The 18,343-nt window shown below is 45.5% G+C and overlaps 1 protein-coding gene across 8 annotated transcripts in view; it reads left to right on the top strand.

Annotated features, from left to right (window-relative positions):
• The window catches only part of LOC108027166 (exocyst complex component 4), a 27,895-nt gene extending 9,552 nt beyond the window's left edge, over positions 1-18,343 (top strand). For 4 of the 8 annotated variants that reach the window (XM_050888833.1, XM_050888831.1, XM_050888832.1 and 1 more), the window contains 16 exons: positions 9,842-9,892; positions 9,961-10,024; positions 10,100-10,428; positions 11,104-11,175; positions 11,837-11,949; positions 12,013-12,175; positions 12,859-13,069; positions 14,436-14,524; positions 14,800-15,140; positions 15,201-15,951; positions 16,011-16,135; positions 16,193-16,486; positions 16,544-16,945; positions 17,003-17,606; positions 17,664-17,870; positions 17,934-18,343. In XM_050888833.1, the coding sequence (XP_050744790.1) occupies positions 10,135-10,428; positions 11,104-11,175; positions 11,837-11,949; positions 12,013-12,175; positions 12,859-13,069; positions 14,436-14,524; positions 14,800-15,140; positions 15,201-15,951; positions 16,011-16,135; positions 16,193-16,486; positions 16,544-16,945; positions 17,003-17,606; positions 17,664-17,870; positions 17,934-18,110 (3,843 nt within the window). In that variant the 5' untranslated portion in view covers positions 9,842-9,892; positions 9,961-10,024; positions 10,100-10,134 and the 3' untranslated portion in view covers positions 18,111-18,343. Of the gene's footprint in view, positions 1-337; positions 646-9,841; positions 9,893-9,960; positions 10,025-10,099; positions 10,429-11,103; positions 11,176-11,555; positions 11,950-12,012; positions 12,176-12,858; positions 13,996-14,435; positions 14,525-14,799; positions 15,141-15,200; positions 15,952-16,010; positions 16,136-16,192; positions 16,487-16,543; positions 16,946-17,002; positions 17,607-17,663; positions 17,871-17,933 lie in introns of those variants that run through there. The other 4 variants (XM_050888830.1, XM_017098443.3, XM_017098444.3 and 1 more) reach the window with 4 other exon arrangements.

Raw genomic sequence — 18,343 nt, 5'->3', positions numbered from 1 at the left:
AGGATGCCATGCAAATCTATGAAGAACAGATACTTTTGCCAACAATGTTAAGTTACATATTATTACGTCGACAATTTTGTAATGCGTAGATTGCGGGCAGCTATCTGGCCACGCTCCGGCCAGCACCTTCCCAACAACTGCCCTACGGCAACATTTCAACACTTGGCCGCCCGCCGCCTCCTTTCTCCACCGCAGCATCCCTGCGGGTGCGAAGGAGACGGCAGCTCCAAGAGAAAGTGGGCGGGGGCGGTTCCCTTGGCCATTTCACTTTCCATCATTTTGTTTTGCTACCCATTTCGCGCGGCTTCGTTTGGCTTCGGAACAGCTCGGCTTTCACGCCGGCGGTGGCGAGGCTTCCCCGTGATAAGCCAGTTTCACAGTCGTCGCCAGGCGTTTGAACACCACGCATCCCAGAAAACGCGGTCCCGCCCGATTCGCTTCCGATTTCGAATTCGGTCTCCACCGCCCAGTGCTGCTGTGCGCCTAATAGAATCCCGTTCGAGCCACGTTTGTGTGTCCCGCAGTTCCTTCGAGCCAACTCAGCAGCAGGCCGAGACCAAGCGAAGCCACCGAGTCATGTCGAAGCCGGGAACCCCAAAGCACGGCGCCGGCTCCTCAGCCGCCGCTGCCCCCGAGAAGATAAGCGTAAGTCCGACAGCTCGCCGTCAGGATTGCCCCAGGTCGGACGGCTTTCTGACAAGTGCGTCTTGGCTGGTTCCGGATGCAGGGCGTCGTGTTCCGCGCCACTTTGGCCCGTCGAGTGCGTTAATGCGCTTTTCTAGAATTCTCTCTGTGCGTATACGTCATATTCCGGGCTGCATGCGCGATGGCTTCTGTCAACATCTCCAGTTACTGAGTGGTTTAATTTTTCAAAATAGTCGGAAAAATATTTGCACGGAACTAGAGAACTTGGAGCTCAAAGAGTGAATAAATGATGTTATTAAAAAGCGCAAAGTGTTCAGGCGATTGAAAACATTTAACATCTTTAGGATCCGTCCTTAGCGTGGTCTAGAAAATGTATATAATAAATATAGATATTTAATTTATAATATATAATAATACATTAGTTTAGCCACCAATGAAATCTGCAAAATGGCTTCTGCTCTGTTAACATTGTATCTTATCCTAAATACACTGGAAGTTTCCTTGGAAAGTCTAGAACTTTAAAATTATTTTTTGAGACCGCTTAAAATGTTTTCCCATAAACTGAAAGATTGGTTTGAAAAGAACAAGAGAGTTGTTCCACATTTGCACCTTTATAAGTTAGAAAAAGGGCAGACACCTTTTGCTTTGCGGGCAAATAGTACTTTTTTGTAACTTTTCAAGTAGAAACGAACGCTAAGCCAGGCTCCACTGCGATCGAATAGAGACGATGGACGCCCGTGTGGCTGGCTCCTGTGTCCTCGAACTCCCCTCTGCGGTGGGTTACCTTTGCAGTTGGCAGCTATTTGCTTTTTATTTTCTGTCCGTGCTGCCCAGTGAACTGGGCTCAAAGGGCACAGCATACTTTCTGACTTGTGCCTCATAAAAATTGCATAATTGTCGTCCTGCATGTGGTTGTTGTGTCACTCTTTGTGGACCGCGTGGACGTGAACGTGGATGTGGGCGAATCAGCCATTAGCCTGGATGTTTCTTTTTACGTGCCATTTGCGGTCGCATCTGGCACACAGTAATTACGAACGTAGACCGGGCCAGAACGAATGTAGGTGCCCAAATGGGCAAAATTATGGCGTTCCTTTGTTCTTAACTGCGTTCTATTTTCTTCTATATTAAGCTGTTAATTATAGTGGAGAACGTTGGCCCAGTAATCGCAATAGAGCGTTGGTGCGAAATCAAATTAATTTATAAAGTCTCAGCATACTTAACAAATATTAAACAATACATGGTGCTGAGCAACACCTATTTTATGCATTTCGTTTCTATTAAGACATTCCAAAACGCAACTTCCATCACTAAAGGCCGAAGAATCTCTGGCCATGAAGTTGTTGCCAGCATTTTTGCACTTCCCCGGCTAGCTCATGATTTTCCCATTTTTCTTCCTCACTGAGCTCATCAAATCCGGCCACAAAATGTGCTACGGGGCTGGAGCTCCATCCCCGACCACATAATGCACGCTGCTCGTCCTGGATTGCAATCCCAATTCAAATGTGCTGACTAAAGGGCTTTGCTCGGCATAAACCACTGCGATATATATTGCTGCCCGACTCGCTTTGTTTCCCTCGTTTTTCGCTGGGTTCGCTTATCCCTTCAGGCGGGGGCCGAATGCGATGGGATTTAATTAGGGAAAAGCATAATGGAGAGCCAGGCCTGGCCGTCCATGTCCATATAGGTCTATGCATTATACATGATTTGCTGCAGTCCCAGGCCCGACTTATTTCCAACGCTTTTTCCATTTTTCTCCGGCATTCAGCTGAATAATAAAAAGGCAGCCCGCGGGGTTTCCATCGCCGCCTTGAAGGAAGCTTCCCGTACCACTGGCTCACTCCTAGAAGAGAAGGAGTCCCTTTCCGACAAGTTTATATCCCGCCCATTGGATAAACTCTCGTTCACCCGGACAGCAAAGTTTATTCATCCTGTGCGCTTGTTTCCGCCGTAGCATCTGGCATTTCCCATTTTCCTCCTTGGGTGTCCCCTGGCTAACGAGAAAAAACTTATTGACTCCGCAGCCGGAGATCGAAGGCATCGAAGAACATGCGTTGTCCTTAATATAATTGTATTTCGAATCGTTTTTCTTTTACGAAAATCCCTGCTTTTCCCGCCGGAAGCGGAGCCTCGCAGATGCCTTGTAAAGTGAGTTTATAATGGCACTATTTTCGAGTCGCTGCTGCTATAACTTTGCCAGTGCCAAAGTGTCAAAGTTTCAAGGTGAGGTTGCGCATACGCCCTGTTGCCTCGTCAGCCCGAAGTCCTGCGGCTGCGGGCGCAAACTTAAACAACATTTAATTGGTGGCTTTTAGCACCGGCTTTTAGCTGGCCTATTTGTTTGTGTCTATTAAAAAATTTCCCTTGCAATGCGGTCCCGACCGCCAGAAAAGTGTGCTGGAATTTTGTTTGCACAACTTTTCGCATCACTTGGGGGCTTGCGTTTTTGTACTCTCTCCCTGAAAAGTTTTCCATAAATTTCAAACACTCTTAATGTGCTACGCGGCATTAAACGCCCAGGCTCTTGCCGCCTTCGTAATGGGTTTCCCACCACGTTGGAAGTGTTGGGGCATGAAAATCCCATCAAGTATACGTCAAACTGCAGCCAACCTAGGCTCTTGGTATTTAAGAGCCAGAGTGGACCAGGGGCAGGCCAAAACTGTCTGATTACATAACATACAATTAGCAATTATTAGTTACCCCCGACTTGCATTACAGATTTAAAATTTGCAGAGCTATTCTCGCGAGTTCTTAATCACCATATTACCGTCTGCGTGGTGAAGCTTTCTGGCCTGAATTATTTTAATTGAAAATTAAAAAAAGCTTACAAAGACGCAATTTGCTTTAAATTTGAACGAAAAGCCATTTTTATCTGTATACAATTATGCAGTGAATAATGGATAGCCATTCTGAGTGAATTCATTATTTTTCTGAATTTAAAATACGTTGTTGCATACTTTCAGACACCTTAAATGATTTTCAGTGATTTTAATAGCTTTTGGCATCGTAATCAGGCTTTTAAAGCCGTGGAAATATACAGAAACGTTTTTAATTCAAGTCTAAATACAATAATGCAAGTATTGTGCAAAGATAATTACAATGCAGTTATGATTTTGTGTGCACTACCAGGATTTAAGTGCATTTGCTAGGAAATCAAATATCATGTCAATTAAGTGGCGCACACAATGCACCTGCAAAATTCATATTTGGCAGTTACTAATTGATACATTTCGGACCAGCATCGTCGGCCCGCCGGCCATTCCGAATATTAATTGAGATTAATGCGATGTCAATAGAACGAGCCCGGAATCGTCATATGGATGGCAGGTCAGGGGCCGACAGCTGATAATTAAATCTGCATTACCAATACGCATGCTGGTCGGGAAAATGGCCAGGACATTGATTGGATAAGCCGGAAGAGCCCAGTATATGCGGACTCCCCTCCCAGTGGGCGCGGCAGGGCGACACATGACAGCACTTAACCAAATACGAATAAAGTCCACAGAGTGGGGACTTTGAGGGATCCCCAAAGTGCCTCGGTGCAAGTGCGGTTATGAACCGAAATCCATTTGCACTCGAATACGCTTTTGGCCAAAATGAAGTGGCCAGCCGGGCAGGCAAGTAAACTTCGGCAGGATCTGTTTGACAGGGCGGTCACGAGCCTTCAAATTACGAATGCAATAAATGTAGCCAAGGGAGACGTAGAAGTCGACGCCGATTGAGTTAGGCGTGTCCGGCCAGGGAAATGCTGATTAACGGAAAGGAAAGCGGCGAGGGAAAGCTGTGGCCGGGATTCAATGGCCAGCACTTTGTTAAATAAACTTTCTGTTCGAGCGGCCAGCACTTCTGCAGCAGACCTGCCTCTCCAGAGCCCTCAACTTGGGCTTTGTTTTGCGCCGATGTTTTGTGACCCCATCGAGGATGATGAGGAGGCGTGGGATCAGAGATGAATGGTGACCCACATCTGCATTTATACCCGGAACGGAGAAACACTGGCTCTTATTAGAGGTGTATAGCTGGTGGGTAATTAGGCAAGTACAAAGAAACTCGGCCTGAATGAAACTTAGTTGAGGTGCGAAGTTTCAGCAATCCCAACTTTTCTTTTGTCTCCCACGATTTTCGAACAACCCACCAGCTGAATTTGGGTAAAACATCTGGAAAGCAACTTTACTCGTTTCTTGCTTAAAATATCGTTTGCCAGAGTTTGTTTGCATTTTTTATTGGCCTTCGAGGCAGCTGGGGAGATGTTGCTGGGTTTGCTCAGCAGCTTAGGTCTAGTTACCTAAACTCTTGTAAAGCCCTTTTCATAGATTCCATTGAAATATGTTAAAGTATCCGTAGAGAGCTATATCCAAACCCCAATTTTAGACGTTGCAACAAACTTTTTCCATTATCAGTTCAAACCATTAGAGAACCGGTTAGGAATGCCAACAAAACAAAGCTTTTCGCATCGTCTGGCTAAACACGGTATATCAGCCATCAAGCCGTCAACTGTGAAATCCATCAGCCATGCTGCAGAACCAACCCGACCGACTGACGGCTGCTGCGAACTCCCTGCCAAGGACGGATGTCCTGGGATGCGATGCGATATGATGGAACCGGGCTGCCGTGTGTAATGGGCACTTAGGTCGCTGCCACATGATTACGACATTAAAGGAAAATCGGGGTAAATGGGATTGCAGGGGCCGGGGAGTCCCGGATCGAGGCTGAACGGAAAAGTGAAAGCGCAGTCAGGGAAAAGCTGGGGATGCTGGCAAAATTGGCGACGTCAACGAAATCGGGGAAGCATGAGGCTAGGTCGTCGGAGGAAGGAGCCGAGAGCCAAGAGCTGTGGCAACACGGCAAAGCAGCAAGGAGGTCAATGAGTTGACACGTGCATGGAAACATCATGGCAAGCTGCAACTTTCAGCTCTGGCTTGGAAGCACCGCCTCAGCTTTGGGTGGGTCTCCACCCAGCCACCTCCTCCTCCCTGTGATCCCTCAAAGAGCAAGTGATACAGTTTTATGCATGTTTTGCAGGCATTCAGGACAACGTTTTGGGCACACACATGCCAGTCCGCTTCTGCGATGCAAGCTCAAACGCATCTATCTGCATCTGCTTCTGATGGCCCACAGATGCCGGAAAATGCTCGAAATGAAAACCAAACTTTGTGTACATGAGAATCCATTTCGTGCACCGAAATATGGAATTGCTCTATTTTGTTGATGGCAAACAACTACGCTGCCTTGTGGGCGGTTCAAGGGTAAAAGTTTGACAGGTTTTGTGACATTTTTAACCATTAGAAGCAGGGTATTACCATGGAAAATGTCAATACTGTTTGACCCTTTCGCAAAATTTAGAAAACGTCCTTGGGGTAACCTTCTCATATCTTGCTGATTTTGTGGTTACATAAGTTTGAATTAATGAATCACAAATGCTGCTTACCTCAAGCAAATTGGCTAGCTAGCAAATATCATAAATAAATAATTTTAAAACTCTTCATACTGTTTAAACCAGACTTCGTCGGTTAACTTGGACTTAGAGCCGCTAACTTAATAGGTACCAAGTTGTTCATCTTTTATAACCATATAATGTACTTGAATATTTTATATATATTATGTTATCTTTTATTCTGCTTATGTCTAAACACACAAATAAGTAAAAAAATATTGGTAAATATTTTTGAAACTTGCAATACAATTTAATCCAGAACTATAAAGTAAGAACCTATAGCTAGTTAAATTAATATGTAGATGATTTTTCATATTTTTCGTAATTTATAACCAATTAAATGAGTTAAAAACTCAGCTTACCTCAAAAACACAAATCGGTTAACTGGCAGATGACAGTTGTCAATTGAGGCACTGACCCCAACTTGTTTCTCCGCAAGTAAATTCCCATCAATGCTCCCAGCATGGGTTTCCGTCACTGGGAAATCGAGTCAAAGGCGTGACGACTATATGGTCGTATGTCTCAATCAAGATCCAGATGCAGGCCAGCACATGGCGCAAATAGAAGGCGGAGTGCAAACAGTGACCCAATCCCAAATCAATTAAAGTGCGCCGAGCATGAGGGAAACTTGGGAATCGGAGGAGGAGCACGGCTAGACTTTTCAACATAAATCAAACGATTGAGCCATATGACTTTTTAATTGACTGACGGTTCTGGCAATGGCGATAGCCTCGAGCAGGCGGCCCACTGCCTCTGACTGGTGCCCAAAAAGCTCCTGTGGCACAAAAGACGAGTAAACAATTTCGCCTACAGTGGAGTGCATTGAAAAACAACCGAAAGTGAGAGGGCACTTACACATAAAGTTTTCTTTCTGAAGTGTAAAAGCCTTAAATTTGGTATATTTAATATTAATATTAATATTAATATAATTATTACTTAGAATATACATCTAAGTTTGAAAGTTGAGCATGACCTTAATGTTTTTTAAGGTGAGATTTAAGACAGAATTTACATATATTGTAAAATCCTAAAGGTCATAAAGACAATAATTTAATGTACGAATTTTAAATGGTTATGCACTGCTTACTAACCTCCGCCTTTCCGCAGTGTATGTCAGCCTGTGCGGAAGCATTCGACTGTTAGTCAGTGAAAATTTCTGGCTGAGTCAACCGCAGACATCCATCATCCGCGATGTCAGGAAGGCCGACTGGCAGGACTCCGTTCCGCCGGGGGAAAGGTGAATGAATGAGCATCGGCAGGTCGTAAAGTGCAGCCAGCCAAGCAGCCCGGCAGTCCTTCACAGCTGGCACACACTTCCCCTTTCGCCCGCCTTTCCACTTTCGCCCACCTTTCCACTTTCACCCACAAACTGTGTGTTTCGGAGTGTGCAATTTATTGGCCGTTTCATTATTTATAAGCGATTTTCATGGCGAGTGTGCGGCTATATTTGATCATTCCGCTGGGAGGGCAGGTGCTCATGGGCCAGCTGGACGGACACTTGGACACTTGACAGTTCTCCACTACAATTTCCTAGGCTTCTTTTGCCATCAATTGTCAACACTTTATAGCAGTCATTCTTGGGGTATATCCCACGCCCCCGAGTTAACTCTGGAAGGCCACGTCACACTGTTCTAAAATATTACAAGTTGGTTATTGGCGGCAATTAATTAGTACACAGAAATGAATTTTTCAGATCGTTTTAAATGAACCATTTATGTGAAATTAAAGAGTGGAAAAAGAAGACGTACTGAGGTACTTTAACAAAAAATATGGCCACTCAATCAAAGGGTTTTATAGGTTTTAATTTTAATGGTGCGATGTTTACTTGTGCTTTTCTCCACTGTGTGCTTTTGTCCTTGGCAGACACAAGTTCCCACCCGTCCATCTGCTCCCAACCCCCCATCCGACCCACTCACACTCAATTAATGCCAATTGATTTGTGCCGGCGAGCACGGCGTTCGCTTGTTTGTTGTTTTCTCGGCCATTATTCCGGTCTGGCCTTTTCCGAGCACTGCTGCCAATCCTCCCCAGCTGTTTTCCCATAATCGCAGCTCGTCGATGGATTGGCAAGTGCCATTGCATCTGGTCGATCCTGCATCCCGGCGTCCTCGCTCTGTGCGGCCAGGTGGCCTTGGGTCCGGAAATTGGCTCCAGCAGCGGGCAAGCAGAGCGCAGTTGCATAAGCAGCCAATTTGTCTGATTTATTTATGCTCTTAATTTGAATGCAAACTTTTTATTGGCAGGCCCCCAGGTAATTCCGGCCGGGACTCGTCGTTCGTCTTCCGCAAACGGGCACTCAGCGAATGCATTTACATAATGCCCATTCCATTCCGTTTGTTTATCTATTTACCGGCTTACCCGAAACCCCTCGGTTTAGTCGAATAGACATTAGAGGCTTAGGCAAATTCTTGGCCAGAAGAGGTTCTTGGCCCTGCTGGTCTTTTGACACTTGTATAGTTTCGCTCAATTTCAATAAGTGTTCGATGGGAGCACGTGGGTGTGTTGTGCGGGCGCTGCCTCTGGGGGAGGGGCTGCCCAGGGTGCCCAGGACACCGGGGACACCCGGGAGGGCTGACAAAGCATATCGGAGGCTGCCGAAGCTCCGGTCGCAGTTTGAGGGCTTTCCAGGCTTATTGCTTTACGCCTTAATAAATTTCGAGATGGGCTTAGTCGGACGAGAACTGCCTGAAACTGAGAGGACGGCACAATACACTTTTCCCGACTATCGAACAATGGGGCGGGTTTGCGGGATTGCCCAGGGCTTGAGTTACCTGAATCGATATCGAGCTGCTTGAAGCACGAACAAAATATAGTATGGGCTAACTCTTAACGAAAATCAAATAAAATGTGCTGAACAGTTGATAATTATAATATTAATAAATTCAAACATGAAACAGTGTTTCATCAATTGTTATCTGTCATTTAAATATTTTATACATCATAAACTAATATTAAGGTCCCAAAAAAATAAATAAATAATTATTAATTTCTAAAATAAATACTAGCGGTGAAATAACAAAGTAATTATAACATACTTATTAAATTGTTGTATAATTCACTTAAATATTTTATACATCTTGAACTAGTATATTAAAATAAATATTTATTATCTGGAGCACATTTCAAGCTTGAAGCCCTAACACAGTAGCAAACTAGCTCAGACACTTGCAACTTCCTGGATCATAACGAATTTAGCCAATCGCCACAAAATTTAATTTAGGAATTCGGCTCAAACAATCCCCAGGGAGTTCATGCCGAGAGTGCCTCGGGCGTTGAGAGGAGCTGCCTTTCTGCAGCAAAGCACAAGCATTCAACAGTTAGGGGGGCTTAAGGATGCTCGTCCCGCAGGCATGCCCCGAAATTTCCATTCCGAATTCCGGTGCACGAATGGGTATATTAGTGCACACACAAATATTTAACATGCCGTGGCGAGAAATTCAAATTCAAATGCGACTGCGAGAGTACGCAAGGCGAGTCAGCAGTCGGCCTCCGAGGGCATGGACACGTGCGAGGACGTCAAGGACCTGCCAAAAGCAAACGCTCACAAAGTCAACTGCAGGGGACACCATTTCACATTTTTTGGTCATTTCATGCCCGTCATCTCTCACGCTTGAGTTTGTGCTTATGGCAACGTGAAAATGATTTTGCCGTTTACTTTGCCTTTGCCAAAGTTTTCCATTTTCCGTTTGCCAGTTTTCGAGTTCTGGCCCAACCATTAAGCGGAATTCCGAGCACACTTCCATTTATGTTTTGATTACGTTTTTGCAGAAATACAACATTAGCACGGAGAAGTGCGGGGATCTGACCGTCATAGTGCAGGTGAGTGGTCTGACCCCTTCGAGAGCCCCACGTTATCCTCAGTTCTCTGTCCTCGTCCCGTGATTTAGGGCGACCTGTCGCAGCAGGAGAAGCGGGCCGTGTTCATCACGGTGCACGACCTGGGCTGCAACCGTAAGTAGGCGGCTCCCGGCGGAGAACTAATCGCCAGCCGAGCCGAGGTGACTAATTGAGCCGTTCCGCCCCCAGACAACTCCTTCCAGGAGTTCGTGAGCAGCCCCTGCATGACGGAGATCAAGGAGCGCTCCTGCTTCATCCACGTCGACGTTCCGGGACACGCGGACCACGCTGAGGCCCTGGCCGACAACTTCCCCTTCCCCTCGCTGCAGGCCCTGGGCGAGGACCTGGTCACCGTGCTGGACTACCTGCACGTCAAGTACGTGATTGGCCTGGGCGAGGGCGCCGGAGCCAACGTCCTGGCCCGCTTCGGCCTGGCCCATCCCAGCCGAGCCCTGGGCCTCATCCTGATCAACGCCACGGGCAGCGCGGCCAGCGTGGTGCAGTCCTTTAAGAACAAGGTGAGTGGGGTGGATTTGATTGGTTTTTGGTCAAGGAATCGCCTCCCTACGGTTCCAATGCGCCGATGAGCTCATTGAAATGGTGTAAAGTAAACTCTTACAGAGGATACAAGTTATTTGTGTTTCTCCGTATTTCTTCAAATCATTCTGCCTATCCTTGAAAAATTAAATAGTTTAAGTATTGACTGTACCTAGTGGATTATTTATACCCTTCATATTTGGCTATAAAAAACTGGAAAGCAAAAACACCATAAAAATTAAATAAGCTAGAAGTTTTGATATTTATATTAGGAGAAATGTCCACCCCTAGATCGTCTTTCATTTGTCTCTTTATGTTTTTGAGCGTATTCTCTTTTAAATTGAATTCAAATTATTACAACTATTAGTATGAAAAAAATAAAACAATTTTTGGTTAGAACTAAGAATCGGTTTGTCTCTAATTGCGATTGCCTAGGTGACTTTTCGTGAACCCAGTTTTAAAAAGCGATTCGAAAGTGAGATTTTCTAACACCAATCGAGGTAAATTACTTATGTTACATTGTGTTGTTTATAATAATTCCCAAGTTTGTTTTATAATTATTAATATCTGTACGTTTTTAGAGATTTAAATCATCAGCAAATACTATAATCACTTCGCACCACAGTAGTTAATCCGCCTACCCCGTGTCATTGCAGTTTATAAGCTGGAAGAGCGACGAGGTGGCCCAGTCGGCGGAGAGCTTCCTGATGTACCACAAGTTCGGACATGTAAGTAGTGGCGGGCAGATGCGGAGGGAGGAGTCCCCATCCCGCCGAGCTTGAAGGGGCCCTTGGCCCTGCCGTGGAGTGCGTGTTGTCGTTGGTTTGATCTCAGTGTTGTACTCACTTCGCCTTCTGTTCTATTTTATGTTTAACCCAACTACCAATCACCGAATCGAACTCTGTTCGTCTGCGCTTTCAGGTTATGGAGGTAAACAGATCAAACGTCTCTTAACTAAGTCTCTTCCTAAGCCAAAACATTCGAAACCTCGCTAAATCGGCGCTGCTGAGCCCGCTAAAATTCGAACCCCCTATAGACTTAGGTCCCCTGCTTTGAGGCATGTTGAATTGTTTATTTATTCGTTGAACTTCTTGTTATTTTCTTCTAGAACTGGGTATGTACATAGTTTTCCCCTCCATTCATCCGACAAGAAATTGGCCTGAGCAAGAACTGAGCAACTAAATTTGGAAATACAAATATTTATTCATCATGGCCCCGTCCCTCATTTGCAAACTTGTTGTCCCTGCTTTTGTAATTTTTGCACGATTGTACTTTCCGTAGTTATAGCTAAGCGTCGTAGTTCATTTAGAGGTATAGAATTTCTGTCTCATGCCAATGTTCTGCTTTTCGACTCTGCCCACACAACCGGTGAACCACCGAACCTTGCAGCAAATCATGGGCGAGAATCCGGACAAGGAGAAGATTGTGACCGAGTACCAGAAGCGTCTGCACCGATCCCTAAACAGCAAGAACATCGGCCTCTACGTCAAAGCATTTATGAAGTAAGTTTTCCCCCCGACGACTGGATGTTTCGACTCGAACTGACTCTCTATCTGACCCCAAAGTCGCAAGGACCTCATGCTCAAAGGTTGCAAGGTGGATGTCATTTTGATTACGGGCATGCTCAGTCCCTATGCCTCGATGGTGGAGAAGCTGCATCGCGACGTGGAGAAAGAAAGGGTCACCATTCTGAAGATCGAGAGGGCTGGCGATGTTCTCGCCGATGCTGTAAGTGTCTATTGAAATATTGCTATACAATAAACCAGTTGTACTAAAAGCAAGAAAGAAAGCCAATGCTAAGGACCCTTGCAGAATATAGTTGTTTTGGTGTAGTAAATTAAAATGATACGTTTATTAAAGAAATGAGTTCGACTACAGAATATAATACATATAATAAAGTTGTCCGCTTTTGAAAAATAACAATTGTAATTCTTAAAGTTAAATTGCGTTACTTTAGAGAAATACAAAAAAAACAGCCAAACCAATTACAATACTTAAAAAAAAATCGAAACATCGAAGCTTGAAAAAATTACTCAAAAGCTAAATTTGTTAATTGAGATCTTAAAGTTAATGTGTAACGGTTCAAATTTATTGAAGAATTGGAAGAAAAAATATGTTGGTTGGCAAGTAGTTAATTAGTAGTTAATTGTAGATATAGTTAGGAAAGTAGTCTTAATTTGACACAACCTATATAAAATAATACATTTGATCAAAGATAACACTTTTTATGAGTGATTCAGTTTGAAGCTAAATCTCAAATCCTAAAAACGATTTTTTTTCTTTTTGTATTCCTCAAATTTATCTTTCACTCTTTTTGAGATATGAAGCCAAATTAAACGGCTTCTACCAGGTTAAAAAAGGATATGTATAATAAAAATATAAAATTGGTTTGAAATCCATTTATTTTGTAGCCCGGCAAGGTGGCCCAGTCCATACTGCTGTTCTGCAAGGGACAGGGTCTGCTTACGTCGGTGGTGATGCCAGGAGTGGACCGCGGACGCGCCTTCTCCACCGCCAGCTCCGGGTCCTTCGAGGGCGCCAACGGATCGCGGCGCCTGTCGCGTGGCATCTCGATGGAGGACTACGACAAGCCCAACATCCGCCGGCTCAGCATCATGAATAGTGAGTTGCCCAAGAAGGAGTAATCCGGTAATCCCGACCACGCCACGCCCACGGCTTCAGCTACAGAAGTACTCCTCCAGCGATGGTAGATTAAGCATAATCGCGTATTTAAATTACTTAAACTAGTGAAATACCTTTAGTCTGAGCCAAAACGTATTTGTGGGAACCCAGAGCCAATCAATCATACCAGAAGTAACCGCTTACTCTAGGCGATAAGCGGACTTTTGAGCCAAATTTTAATTAGCAATCGCTTAAAGTTTTCAACAAGCCGAAGAGCAACAGACACAGAAACACATTGCCCATCCGAACGGAAGGAGAGAAACTAAAAGCTGTATTAAACTGCGTATTTAGGTTTAGAACTACATTTATATCCCGAGGATCCCACCTGTGAAACTGAAACAAAGGCAAAGCATTCATATCTAAATCTTCCGCTCGAGGAAACTTGAACTCTACTGCTAAACACGAAATTCAAACAAGCAATCTATGCAATACCTCCGACTAGTAAACTGTACCTAAACACGTAGAAACTAATGCGAAACCCCCAAATTATACTCCAAACTCCACTCTTCTACCCGCGAATTTGTATCATTTTTGTGAACAGTCTCAAATGTTGCTGTTTTAGTGAAGAAGTCATATACAAAGTTTGACTAGAGTAAGTCGAAAGCACCACTTCAGAAGATGCTATCTAACATATTTATAACAAGCAAAGGCACACGGATTACATTTATGTATGTGTAAACAATCAAAACCAAAAGCAATTCGAAAACCAAAGAATATTTCACTGTAATGTAGCGAGTATTACAATTGTTTTATCGCATTGGCTTTAGCTTGTCATTTAGTGAAGACAATTAAGTCGACCAAGGCACTCAGATAAGTAGAGCAACTACACCGTTACACAATAAAGTTAAAATGAAAAATCTGCTTAAGAGCTGTGTTCTGTTTTTGAAAATATTCACCCGTTGGCTTGTCAGGCTATCGAAAAAAGTTCTTGGGCCCATTCTTTTAAACTAATTTATTGTGTACACGTTGTATTGTGTACTTTAGCAAACCCGCAAGTCAGTTAAAGTGAATACTATAAATTCCGAAACTTCCGCAAACTGAATGTGTAATTTAAATTTAAATTTGCGCGGGTAAATGTCTTTCCGGCGATGGGTGAGCTCGCCCATCTCTACGAAAGAGTCCACCCCATCCCTAATCTTATCGATAGCTTGACGGCCTGTAGTATTTGGTATTTTCGACAGTCCGCGAACGGTCCTCTGGTGCTTCAGTGCAAAATAATTTTAACAACAAATTTTAAGCAGTTGCTGTAATATAATGTTGATACTGAGCTAACCTGTGTCCCCCTGTCCCGTCGCCCACAAACCAGCTAAGCACGTCTTCAACTTCAAGAGCGTCTACATGGACGCCCCCCCGCCCACGAAGCCTCCACGGGGAGTCAAGTACGGCAAGGATGAGGTAAATTTCTTCAAGCCGTCGCTGAAAATTGTGTTCCAGTCGCAGCATAGTCTCCTTAATCAATAAACCCACCTGGAAACCCCACCTGGCTGTGTTTTTTTTCTTATTTGTTGATTGCCTACAAAAGGTTCTTGGGGCGCCGCCTGCGAGCGGGTCCAAAGTGATGACGACACCATCTGGTTGTTTTTGTTGCCGCACGCCCTCTTTTTGTTTAGCGATATTACTTTTCTTAGATTACAAATGAGTAATGCCTGGTGGATGGCTTCCCATTGCAGTCTGCAGGGTGTGGCTTCCTGGTCAACGTCATCAAGTCGCTGGGGTTCAGCGAGACCACCGAGGAGCGCCAGAAGGAGAAGCAGAAGATCGAGCAGGAGTTCAAGCGCTCGGATCTGCGGCTGAACGATCTGGTGTCGCGCCACGACCAGCAACTCACCCAGGTGCTGCCCCTGTTCAGCCAGGTGTCCTCAGAGGTGACGGCCAGCCGTGAGCGGATCCATGCCGTCAAGGAGAACCTCGGAGTCTGCAAGCGACTGCTCCAGTGCAGGCGTGATGAGCTCAGGAAGATGTGGATGGATGCAGTGCAGCACAAGTACGTGCTGGAGATGCTGGAGCAAATGTAAGTGCCTTTGCTTTTCTGGATCATTAGAGCCGTCTTAAATTCTCAACGCACTTCCAGCCAGGAGCTGCGCAAAGTGCCTCAGCGCGTTGTGGGTTACACCGCCAAGCGCCAGTACCTGCATGCCAGCAAAGCCTTGACCGATGCACTGGCCACCCTAAATGGACCCTTGCAGGCCGTCGAGGGTTTGTCTGATCTGCGAACCGACCTGCAGACCCGTCGCCAGCAGCTATATCAACGACTGCACGAGGAACTGGTCACCCAGGTGTACACCAACTCTGCCAACGAAGCCCTCTCCTCCTTTCAGCGCACCAACTCTAGTCGTTTGAATTCCAGTTTCACTAGAGGAATAGGTGCCCGCCGCTCTACGGATCGCATTGAGGCCAATGCTCGAGTGCGCAAAGCACTGGCCGAAATGGCCCAGAGCTTTGACTTGGACAAGGCCGAGGTTATTGAAGACGCAGATCTCATTTACCCGGAGCTGAGCATGAGCTACTTCGTTGCCATCATTGTGGAGTCGTTTGGAATGCTGCACAAGGTGCCCGACTCCCTGGAGACGCTGCGCGTCCAAATCCAAACGGAGTTGCTCAATGTGGTGCGGCACACGACGCATCAACTCTCTTTGAGTGGTGCAACGGCTGAGGCCAATCCCCTCCTTACACTACTAGAGATCATATTTAAGCAGTTCAAGGCCATCGCCAAGACGCATACCTTACTGCTGAAGAACTATTTGTCGGTGGGCCAGAAGTACTCGGTTGTTGGACCCCAGCCCTACGATCTGACGGACTTTTGGGCCCAGGCCCAGTCAGTGGTAAGTATTGAGTAAACAAGCTCTACAGACTTTTTTAAATAACTGGGTACCTCTTTTAGCTGCAACTGCTGCTCACCGATTATTTGGATATACAAAATGCTGCCTCGGATGAAAGTGCCCAGACGGGTTTTGCAGAGCCCACCAGCAACATAAATTCCTATTTCCTTAGGCGCAAGATGCCAAGGTAAGCGGATAATTAAAAGGTCGCCTGATGTCTTATTACTATTCTTTTTCTAACCAGCACTAAGCGCTCAATGTTCAAGTTCGACAAGTCCTCGCATGTTGGCAGCAGCAGCAATAGCGACTCCTTCAAGGAGCATCGTCGCAATGCCTCTGATGCCTCCGTGGATGATAATCTGGGTGGCCAGCTCGGTGGCAGTGGCAAGGGCTCCAACAGCGGCATCTTCCCTCACGAGAAGAAGCAGCGTGAGAAGATACTGATCTGTACGCCCGATCAAAATATCATAACCAAAGTCTATCTACCTCTCATGGGATATATCAAGGAGATAGAAAACTTTATGAAGTGCAAGCCAGGGTGAGGAAATAGTCCAAGTGGCTGGTTCAATGTTGTTACACTTTCTCGCACTTTCAGGCAACCCTGTAGTCTACATGACTTTTTAGACAACTATATTAGGGATACATTCCTATCCAAGGGCCACAACCGCAACCTGCAGCTGACCATCGAGTCGCTGTCGAAGAATCAAGATGCGTGGCGCACGATTATTAGTCCCGAAGAAATAAAAGCTCTCAATCTGAGCAGGCCTTTGCTGCAGTCTACTGTGATGGTCGAGCGCAGACTGATGGAGACCAAGAACCTTATTCAAGACCTGCCCTGCTACTCTGAAGACCTTCTTAAGATGGTGTGCGCTCTGCTGAAGGCCTATCGAGAGATCTGCCAGGCGGCCTACCGTGGAATAGTGCAGCCAGATTCAGAGGACAAAAGGATTTACAGTGTAGCCTGGCTAAAGGATGAAGATATAAGCAGATTTTTAAAGTATGTGTGGAATAACCAAAGTAAATACTTAATAATACCTATAAAATATTTGTACAGAACGCTACCTAACTGGACGGACCTAAAGACCTCCAGCCAGAAGTCGCGTCATAACCGAAAGCTTCATCGTGGAAGCTTCGAGCCATCGGAGGAGGAGAGTCCAATGCAGGTGCAACAGCGCAACATTCGCGAGGCTGAGATGCTGACCAGTAACTTGGGCGAGGGCGGTATCACCCAGCAGGAGATTCTGGTGGAAATCAGTGTGCTTAAGGAACTGGCCATACTGCAGGAGAGCATGGAGTGGTTCTCGTGCCGCGTCTCTGAGTTTGCCAACGATTTGCGCCGACCTTTGGTAAACGGACTGAACGCGGTATCCGCTGAGTGCAGCGCCGACATCGCAGTAAAGGATGGCACGATCAAGGTGATGACCAACCTGGCTTTGGAGTTCGATGAGCTGGCGAACACCTGCCTTCTGGTGCTGCATCTAGAGGTCCGTGTACAATGCTTCCACTACCTACGCTCGAAGTCGAGTGTCAGGACCAACAGCTATGTGGGCTCCAAGGATGACATCCTGGAACCCGATCGTCAGGTGCAGGTGCTGACTAAGCGGTTGTCAGAGATGGATGAAGCGTTTAGTGCTACTCTACATCCGAGAAAGACCAGAGTAAGTTGAAATCGTCTTTCCTCTTTTACCCCGATTTAACATTTTTATTTTCTTTAGTATATTTTTGAGGGACTCGCGCACTTGGCGTCACGCATCCTTATACAGGCCTCCAACTATCTCGAGCACATCGATCAAATAACTGTCCAACGCATGTGCAGGAACTCGATCGCCCTGCAGCAGACACTGAGTAACATTACTGCATCCAGGGAAGTGGCTTTGGATCAGGCCAAACACTTCTACGAATTGCTTTGCATGGAGCCGGATGTAAGCAAGCCTTTAATATATTTTTCCTATTTACGTTCTACATATTTTTTTGTTTACCCACAGGAAATACTCAATGCTTTGCTGGAACGTGGCACTCAGTTTTCAGAGATGCAGTTGCTCAATGCCCTGCAACTGTCGTGCAAGTCCTTTGGCATAACAGACGCCAATCTCCTGGCTTCCTATCAGCAAAAGCTATCGGACATACTGGGGGCCAAGCCCTCCAAAGGCGTTGTTGTGTAGATAGCGCTGCGCCCGGCGAACCATTCAATATCCATGCGTTTGTGTACATCGGCATTAGGTGTAAGTGCAAAATGTGTGTTAGTGTTAAGCTCAAAATGATTATTAATGTTCTGAACATGTTTGGCGAGCACTTGGTGTTGCGGTGCAGTCGGTTATACAGATAAATACATATTCTAAAGTTCATTAATATTGCTTTAATGGCTTCTACACAATAAATGAGGATTTAACAACGA

This window comes from Drosophila biarmipes, chromosome 3R (genome assembly GCF_025231255.1).
Source record: "Drosophila biarmipes strain raj3 chromosome 3R, RU_DBia_V1.1, whole genome shotgun sequence".
In the NCBI taxonomy this organism is placed as follows: Eukaryota; Metazoa; Arthropoda; class Insecta; order Diptera; family Drosophilidae; genus Drosophila; species Drosophila biarmipes.
The sequence above is the reverse complement of the archived record's forward strand: the minus strand, read 5'-3'. Positions and strand labels throughout refer to the sequence as shown.